This window comes from Adiantum capillus-veneris, chromosome 30 (assembly GCF_014529385.1).
Source record: "Adiantum capillus-veneris isolate H3 chromosome 30, ASM1452938v2, whole genome shotgun sequence".
Classification (NCBI taxonomy): domain Eukaryota; kingdom Viridiplantae; phylum Streptophyta; class Polypodiopsida; order Polypodiales; family Pteridaceae; genus Adiantum; species Adiantum capillus-veneris.
In genome coordinates, this window is record NC_140960.1 from 37992486 (window position 1) to 38002398 (window position 9913).

General features: G+C 40.2%; 1 protein-coding gene and 1 pseudogene across 1 annotated transcript; both read right to left on the reverse strand.

Moving 5' to 3' along the window:
* Nucleotides 1-6802: 6802 nt before the first annotated feature.
* LOC147417822 (D-3-phosphoglycerate dehydrogenase 2, chloroplastic-like) lies at nucleotides 6803-9691 on the reverse strand. The gene is made up of 6 exons (XM_086506799.1): nucleotides 9522-9691; nucleotides 9210-9363; nucleotides 8454-8614; nucleotides 8211-8315; nucleotides 8033-8128; nucleotides 6803-7965 (listed from the first exon to the last, which is right to left on the reverse strand). Exons 1-6 carry the CDS (start codon nucleotides 9681-9683, stop codon nucleotides 7723-7725), a joined length of 921 nt encoding a protein of 306 aa, XP_086362925.1. The 5' UTR covers nucleotides 9684-9691; the 3' UTR covers nucleotides 6803-7722.
* On the reverse strand, nucleotides 7258-7647 carry LOC147417823 (D-3-phosphoglycerate dehydrogenase 1, chloroplastic pseudogene; annotated as a pseudogene).
* Nucleotides 9692-9913: the final 222 nt, after the last annotated feature.

Here is a 9913-nt window from a genome sequence, read left to right on the forward strand (position 1 = left end):
TGCACTCACCTGATAGTCGCATAATTAGAAAGCGATCGCCCTGAGTTTGAGCCCTTGCACAATGCTTTGTGGCACCATCACCTCCACCTTGCATCAAAAGGCCAGGTGGTAGTCCATATCTAGCACTTGAAAAAACTTCACAATTAGTTGTAGTGAAAAATAGGTAGATGCAAAAAATGGTGTGGTGGGCTTTGTAGTACATTAGGTACTATAGTAGAATGTGTGATCACGCATGCTCGCATGGTGGGGTGGTGTAACTTTTATGTCTCTAGAACTAGGAAAAAACTTATGTCTCGTGAGAACCCATATGTGAGAACAAAACTTATCCTCATGTCATGAAATACCTTCCACTCCTAGAAAGTGAAAGGGGGGAAATTCATCGTGGAAATGTAGCCATGATACCCTCCAAGGACTGACCTAATCCCTCCCTAGTCCTAGCTGCACCCAAAGGAAGCATGCAAAGTTGCTCTACACTATAAAACCTTGTCATTTGTCACTATTCACAAATGTGGTAAGTTGTGCTTATCTAGATGGTCCTCTATGTTTCTATCCCTCAACCATATATGAAGATATGGTTGTCAATATTATAGTCATTCCTCAACAGCTAGCCACATGGTAGGTTTTGCTCATCTATATGGAGGGACATCTACTTTTCTTTTCTCTAGCCATAAATGAAAGTTAGTCATAAACTATGATATGCTAATCCATAGCATTTGTTTAGGGAGGTATGGATGAGATATATATTCGATCTTAAGTGAAAAATGCTAAGCTAGATGCATCTGGTGAGATAGGATCCAAGATTGGAGGCAATTAACAACATGGTTATGACCCTATTAATCAAGTTTTGGAAATAATTATCATTACGAAATGCTCAAGCTACAAGATCTACAATTGATATTGCTAAATGATAATCAATTTAGAGAAGTATATGTGAATGCTTGAAATGTAATTGAATAACATTAATATTATAGAAAAACTTAAAAATATTTTAAAATAAAAAAGTTGGGAACAACTTGATAAATGACATTTTGCATGCTACTTTCAAATGCTTAAAATATATTCTCTAGTCTTACTTGATTGGAATCCTATTTTCTCTATCTTGGAAATGGGCAGAGCCCCTAAAAGGTCCTAATGTTTCATCAAATGTAAATGGTAGGAATCAAGAAGAGTTAGACTTGTCTAATTTTCTAAATGGATTCCAAGATGTGTTCATCGATGATATTCCTATGGGCTTAACTCCAAAATGAGGGGATGCTAACCATCAAATTGATCTCATATTAGGAAGCTCACCACCTAACAAGCCTCCTTATCGAGTTTCCCAAGATCAACAAGAGGAGATCATGAGGCAAGTACAAGAATTGGTAGACAAAGGGATGGTCAGGCCGAGCTCCTCCCCCTTTTGTTCTTCAGTCCTTTTAGTGCAAAAGAAAGATGAAACCAAAGGACCAATTTTTTTCACCTTATTGGTACTATGAAAAAGTGGGAACCGGTAGAATTTTCTTTCCAAGATGTATCCAATGATATACAATATGACAAGTGATTTCTTTTGGGACTTCGATAAATTGCATTGCAAAGATTTTTCAGAGTCACTGTCAAGGACAACCAATTTTGTACCTCCATCCCTTGCTTTCAACTATTAAAATGGATGGAAGGATGGATTCTGGAGGGTTATATTGTTGGCAAAAAAAATTGACTCCAATTTTTATATTGTAAATTAAGTTAAGAATGAGAAAAAGGATCTCAATGTATGAAGTGGGGATCAAACTTGAAAACGTACATATAGTTGATAATAATACTCATATCAAGAGAACAAATTGATGGCTATACTCGACCATGCTCGAAAACTAGTCTTGCTTGGTGGACGTTGCTATAGAACATAATAGGACATACCCAGATTGACATCAACCATCTATGAGAAAAGAATTGGGTATCTCTTTTATATATAGATATGATGATCGAGATTGAGCACATGTACTAGTGAGAAAACATGTAGCTAAACTAAACTTAAGGAAGCATTGACAAACTCAAAAAAATATAAAAAGCATCAACAGACTATAAGAATTATGTTTCACTACTTACCCGATAATCGTATACGAGTGTCATCCAATTGTCCAAATTGGAGGACAATGTTTGTGTCAAGCTACATAGAACTAATGTGAATAGTTAAACATTTTGTCTTGCAATGAAGCATCACAGAGTGAAAATGCTAATTATACAGTGCATGTCATGCAGAAGTGTCATACAAAAGTATGGTGGAGAGTTGATATTGTGGTCTCTCCAAATATTATAAGAAATGAAAGTCGTGCCCTGCCCCGTAGCATTTATGTGTTGCGCCAAGCAAACACATGTGCATTGGGAATTGGATGCAAATAACAAACCTTGTTATGTTATCGAGTTGCAGTTGTACTTGTGCAATCAAACCGTCCATTGTTGATGTGAATTTATGTCCTCTCTCTCAAGACACAAAACGCACATTGATACAAATACAAAAGATCCAGGGGTAGATTAAACTTTAAGAGACATAGATAACCTTATGTTCTACGTTATAGACGGTGTAGGGTTTACTATAGATCGCGGTAGTACCCATGAGCATTATGGTGGTGTGGAGGAGACAATGGACTATGGTCTATATCCACGGTATATTCTAAGCAATCAATACGGGCTTTTAGGTCATTCTTTCTATGTTTATTCAGAAGCATTTTTACCCTTCACTTGGATAGCACGTGCGTGATTGTTTTGCTACTTTGCTTACTCAAGAAATCTAAAGTTGCTGCAATCGAGCTGCTTCCATATAGAAGGATTTATTGTAGTTATTGGTTGAAGAATCAAAAGCTTTATGTGCTCAAGCACAACCATGCTTGGGCAAGGGTCAGTGGGGCTACCCAAGTTTATCTTTTGTTGGCTGACATTCACAAACCATTTGATATGAAGAGAAGAAATGGTAGGCCACTCAATATCTTTGTGGGCGAACGACCTACCCCTAAGAGTACTATTGTACCAAATTGCAAGTCTCTCTTTTTGCGGAGAGAGGTCCCATCCGGCCCCATCCATCAGTTTTTCAGTATGGCTGCCTGCCGCTTTCATCAGCAGCACTACACTGCCATTCTTATTAGTGGCAAAGAAATCCAAACTGCACAACGTCCCAATATGAGTTTCTTCATAACAGGCCGTAACATTAATCAATATGGACCTCTTAGAGAGTGCTTTGCAATGACCAACAAGGGATCATCGCTACACTTAGAAGGAGCTCTTGTAATAGAATTGCAGGCAACTAACATTAATTTATATGAAGGTGATGCAGAGAGAAACATAGACTGACACCACTCAAGAAAACATTGCTTCTTCTAATTAGTACCCTCTTACTAGAGACAGGTATATCCTGACGCATTTGGCCTCGCCTTTTCTTCTTTGGCCCCTACCAATATGCAGCTATGGCATCTAATTCAGCACTTGCAACATCATCACTTGATGGCGAGCATTTGAAGCGGCAATTTTCCAAGGCTTTGCTAGAAGAAGGCCAACTCTTGGAGCTCGCCTACAAGATTGAGCGCCATTTCACACAGATAAAAGAGATGTATCCTCAAGTGACCGCAGAACAATGGGAGGCCATTAATGATGTGCTACTTCTTGAAAGAATGGCGCTGGATGTTGTGATGCTTGTAGGCGCATTGTATATGCGCTCATGACACTGGAGGGATCCTTTAGTGTACGGTATGAAAATCTCAGTGTATCGGCACTTTCAATGACCATATTGGCAATGCTAGTCTGGGATGTTGCAGTCCTGGAAATTCAATTTTCCTTGAATCTGCTTAGGTATGCCTTTAAGATATTGAAAATCTGTTTGCCTCTTCCTGATTTTGATGAGGTGGTTGTATGCTATTGCACAAGGTTGAGTGCAACATCTTCCCAGATTAAGATTGATTAGCTCTCTAGCCAAGCCGTAGAAGGATTAATTGCTTGCTTGGAGCTCTGTATGATTCTTTCACCCTTCCTGATGAAGATGATGGCCTAGATTTGTTGCTCGAAATTAATGATCATTGTCCCTGCTTGCTTACAACATCCATCTCGGCGTACAATGTGGAATTCAATTCCGAGTGCTTAACCAGCTTATCTCCAAAGCATCCCTGACTAGTATATATATTGAACACGGTAGCGCATATAAGAACAGAGCCTGCGCTTGAGTAAAGGATTCATAGTAGGTTTTGATAGCAAAGTGGACTCTAGTTTTGAAAAGCTGCGTAGGAAAAGCTTGGCCTTATCTATACTAACATAATATGGAGGATAGTATATGACCCGCACGATGTTGTGGCCAAGAAGAAGATGCTACAATCTTGGTAAATATCCCCCCCCCCCCTCCGAGGCGACATCCAAGTAGTCTCTATATATGAGTGCTTCATTGTGAAGCTCTTGAGATCATGAATATTTTTTAGTGGTAATATGGTTTTCCATCATCTATTGTATTTCCTTCAATCATTTAATCATTCGTAATGTTATGTCAACTTCTTATGACAATGAGAAGTGCATAGACAATTGAACAACAACTAAAATATGTGACCCAAACAGTGGTGCATAGCAAAATATAGTCCCATCAATGTCATTGAAGCTCTTAAATCTATAATAGAACTTTAGTTTTGCTCACTCATTTATGCATACAAAGTAAGATTAAAAGGCATTTGTAATGGTTACAATTTAAGAAAGCATCTCTAATACAAATATAAAAATCTAGAACAAAAGTCAACACCTAATTTCGACATTTTCAATTTCTTTTTTCAAAACAAATAACCCAAGATGCGATGCCAATAGACCTGCAAACAACAAAATATTTAATTCATACTGACATTGTTTATTCCATGTAAAATATCAAAACTATTAGAGAACTAATGAAACAAGCAGTGGCATACCATTATCATACAAAGGATGCCTTGGTGGAGTCGCAGTTGGTGGCAGATAATAACTTTAACAATAGTTAAATTTCCTATACCTATCATACATTGACCACCCTTCTTGCAAATGAAATCCCACAAACTCCATCGTCCACCATTCATTTGATTCTTCCACATCATATACGCCTTGTGGATGCACATCATAATGCTCAATGGATTGCTCCATGATTTCCAATGCAAAGCATTCCATAAGAGGAACTTTGTTGCTTACAAAGCGCGAGACAAACTTCAACCATATACATATACATCAATACATCCAAAGACTTAGTGAAAATAATATAACATGCATTACCCTTATCTGAAGTCATCTATAATGGTCATGACGATCTCATGGGGTTTGAAAGGCACTACCCAATTATTTGGGAGTGTAGAAAGCATACCAAATCTATAGAAGTAAGAAAGTTTCTACCGTAAACCCAAAGATAATTGTTACAAAGAGGTTCAAACAATACAAAAAATAACCTGGAATCTGTCGAGCTTCCGAGTCCGTCATCTCAATCATCTAAACCTGAAGCTTACCTTACCAAAGAGTGCCATATCCTACACATGCAAACATAGATACAATATTTGAAGCCTGTTTTTTAATGGCCTTATATTTTTCAACCCACAAAGGTAGTACTTCACATTGTTTTAATGCAAAGATCATCTAAACTAAAACCTCAAATATTAGGCTAAGTAAACTCTACATCTTTATGTCATGCACACAAAGAATACAACCATAAAGCCAAACAAAAAAATTTGTTCATTACATTACTCTACCAACACAGTTCAACACAATGTATGCTTTAGTACATCACACAAAAGTAGGTGCTTGAATTATTCATAGTAACCAAGATTGAAGGCACTTATATGGCACGGACATCAGAAGCTCGATCCATCTTTGTCATAAGCGCATTCATTCAGTTCAAGTGGGTTTTGAGCCCACTTGTCACCTCTCCTTCAAGAGCACAAACTTGCTCCTTAGGTGCATCAATCTGAATTTGGCGCTCCCTACCGGTCAAGTATGAGTTATGTACCGATTCAAACTGTTGTTGCTCTAGGTGCACCAACATGTCAAACTGGTTCTGCTCAATGCGAGTCATCCCGTCATTAAAACGATATGTACATAAATACACTTCATTCTGAAGTTGTACAAATTGCTGGCCATTGGTTTATTGAGTCACATCCAAAAAAGCCTCTAAGTGCCTTTCAAATTTCAAAATGTCTACACTCAACACGGGCAAAGCACTTCCACATTGCTACTAAGAGTTTCTCAATACCATCATGTACCACTAGATCATCCAACATCACAAGCACTTCTCTTTGTTGCTCAATCATTAGAAATCCTTGGAAATCCTTGGAGGACTAGTGGCTCAATTCCATCGAATTCAGTTTCAACAATGACGTTGGTAGTAGTGTTTTTCATAACTGTACCATTAAACATCACATCACAATGCATACAAAAAGTAAACTATGTTTTAACTACCACAAAGGGAGTAGACCCTTGTGTAATATATGGTACAAACTCAACATTTAATCATGGCCAAAGAAGCATATACTACACAATGTCCGAAGTACTCAAGTGCAGTAAGAATACGTGGAGATACTTTATAGTCTACCTTATGTCTTCGCAATCTATATTGTTTTCTCTGTGCCTTAGTGTGTATTACTCGAGAATTTTGCAGATTGAATCCACAGAGGCGATTGATCCCCTCTCTCTCTCTCTCTCTCTCTCTCTCTCTCTCTCTCTCTACATAGCAATAGACCCTTGTACAAAAGTGAGGATCAATGCATAAGTTTGTATGTAGAGAACTGAAGTCTTTAGAAAAAAGATTTACTACATAGACAACTAGAAAAGTCACAATAAACATGAAGACCTTAACAAATGTCTCAAGATATTTAAAGAAATGTTTAATGACCATGGTTGAGTTCTCAATTCAACATGGACTCTAGTTCTAAAAAGCTGCGTGAGGAAAAGCTCGGCTTTTTTTTCTTTTTATTGTTGATTGGAGGTCTATGGTCAAGATTGAGCCAAGTGGCTCAACATAATATGGAGGAAGTGGGAACCCTTTACACGTTTCCATAGTAGATTAGAATGGCGTATTGGTGTTGCCAACATGCCACACTAGGATGCAATTGCCCTTCTAGTATATTCAATGCTGTATGTAACACACAACATTTCTCTATTCTCAATTTCTCACACATACACAGACAGACACACACCCCATTTCATTCATGCTTAGGAGTAGAGTAACCTAAATTTGACTATCCATAATCAAAGTTTAGGAGTGGATGCATGAAAGCTAGGCAACCTGCCATGCTTGGTGCCCCATCATCAAGAATTGAGAAACATCAACCCTCCTACACCTTGTATGCCTTCAATCCTCTGCAATGCCACTGCGCTCGGCTCATCCTCTACCCTGATGGTCATCAGAGCTTGCTTGCATGAAGTTTTCCTTGCTGTTACACTCACAAAATTGATGTCAACATTGTCCTCCCCTAGCACACTCGCCACTTTTGCAATCATCCCCGGTTGATCCACATGACCCAAGAGGATAAGTTTTCCATCCAAGCTGATGTCTACATCAAAACTGCCTACCTTTGAGAGGTAAGGGGTGGATCCATCCTTCAACTTGCCTTCGAAAGCAATCTCACTTGAATCTGAAAGCTGGGCGCCAGCAAACTTAGACTCTACTTGTGCCGTCTTCACCTGTATACTCTTCATATCAGGAGCTTCTGTGAGGGGGAACTCTTCTGTGATGACTAAGCCCTGCTTCTTTGCCACATAATCTGCATTCACCTAATTTACATTCGTCCTGGAATTTGGCTCCAACAATCCTTCGATGATCATTCGGCGCAGCAGGTGACTCCCGTCCTCGATAAAATCGGTGATGCTCGAACGTCGGCGATACTCGTGTGTTAATCTGTTGGAGACTTTCACACAGACGTTCACACTTTTGACTGCGCTGCCGACTGTCGCTAGCTGCATAAGCCGGCCAAGTTTCTCTGCTAACAGCATGTATGGAGCTAGGTATTCAAGCACCTGTTTAAAGAGACAAACTTTTATCATCTTTTTGTAAGCTTTAGCTGCAGTGAATAGAAACACATACCACTTTATGCACCCCGCGTGCATTCATCGCAGAGAGAGGAATGTCTCCCTGCAATGCGCTGAGGACCTCCTGTGCAACCTCCACAGCAACACCTTCCTGTCCTAGAATAAAAATGACAAGAAGATTGATGAAAACAATGTTTGGTATGGAGGCAGAAATATTAGGGGGAAAAAACCACCTGTGCCAACAACGTCGTGCTTGCTAGTGGATAAGGCGTCACAATGACATTCCTATGACCAGCCAGCTTGTCATCAAGCTTTGATGGCTCCTCTGTAAAAACGACCTGCAAAGCCCAAAATGCATCAGGCCACATTAAATAATGAGATTTGTAGCACTAGTTACTCTCCTCTTCACTTGGTTTTCAGTGAACAAGCTCTCTTGAAAAAGGAAGGACTATTTAACTTATACAGCCTCGAAGTACCTGTGCAACCACCCCACTATCCAGTGCTTCAAGGAGAGCTTCCTCATCAATCACACCTCCCGCATCGCTTATGATCCTTACTGACAAGCCTTTTATTGTGTGCCCAACCTTGCCCCATCCCATAACAGAAAGTATAAAGAAATGGCTGGCATCCCTCATCGCTGCAGATATTCAATAGCAAAGTCACTAAGAGTTCTAATGAGCTCCATTAATGCACTCAAATCGCAGGTAAAATGAATATAAAACAAATGCTACTAAACCTTTGTAACTTTGCTTAGCCGTGAGCCGATGTAAAAGCCATGCAAAACCACATCCAAGGCTTATGCTGAGCATACAAATGCAAAAATGAATGGCACTACAGCCTCAAGACCTAATTGTTGTAAAGCCTACATAGTGGAACCCAGGATTAAAAGCAGTCTAAAAACAACTGATGTTGCCACAAGGAACACTTGAGGACTGGGTAGGCGTTGAAATTCCGTGCAACATGATCTGGTCTCCAACCGTGACCAAACCGTGACCATGCAAATCAACCACGACGTTGATGTGAATTGGGCAGTGACAGATATGTCTATAAATTGAGTTCCATAACTTCGTTTGGAGGACTTATCATGTGGCATTGTGAACACTATCATGGGAATACACCATTCACTCCTGGCAAGATTGGTCTACAACGTACGTACTTATGTAAACGATGCTTGAAGATTATAATAACTCCCTGGAAGGTCACCCCTTGAAGGGAATTTCATCATGCCATACCCTTCAAAATAGTGATAACATGCCGAGTTGCAGAGTCAGGGTTTGGAACAGCAGCGTTGACAACAAGACAGCCGAATTCAGTTGCAGCTTGAAGATCTACATTGAGGAGGCCTGCACCCGCTTTGCCGACAACCTTCAGAAGGCCTTTCGCAGCCTACAATGGTATCATTGCCCACGATGAGAGCGTCAGAAAGAGAGATCTTCACGCAGAGGTCCGCAGGTGAGAGGTTGTGGGAACAGTCGACAGTGGCAGCGTTTCGAAGAATTTTGAGGCCGCCCTCGTCGAGCTTTTCCGCTACCAATATCATGCACCTCAGACGTGGAGGAGGACATAGCTGCAGAAAGGGGAGCAAGGGCGGAATGGAGGCGCTTCATGCACATGCGTCTGCCAAGAAGCGCACAGGAAGCAGGGTACCGCCCTGATGCAACAGTAAGGCGCAGAGCTGCCATAGCAGAGGTTTGTGCTCTCGACATATAAGCTAGGAAACATTTAAAAGGAAAGGGTCACCTATTATTTTGGATTTTAATAAATTCCAATATATATTCACTACCACTGTAGTATGTGCCCTCGATTCAGGAAAAAGGAAATCGTGGCGAATCTTGGCAGATGCGGGAGGAAAAAGGGCAGACTGCAGCGCGAAGAGGAAGGAGAGAGAGAGAGAGAGAGAGAGAGAGGGAGGAGGAGGAGGAGGGGGGGAGATGCG

What these genes read in the sequence shown, in the direction of transcription:
- LOC147417822 (XM_086506799.1), bottom strand. Translation starts at nt 9,683, where the DNA reads ATGTCGAGAGCACAAACCTCTGCTATGGCAGCTCTGCGCCTTACTGTT. An exon ending in TGTTATCACTATTTTGAAGG is followed by an intron (nt 8,615 to 9,209) that starts GTATGGCATGAT and finishes GAATATCTGCAG; the next exon opens with CGATGAGGGATGCCAGCCAT. An exon ending in GCACGACGTTGTTGGCACAG is followed by an intron (nt 8,129 to 8,210) that starts GTGGTTTTTTCC and finishes ATTCTAGGACAG; the next exon opens with GAAGGTGTTGCTGTGGAGGT.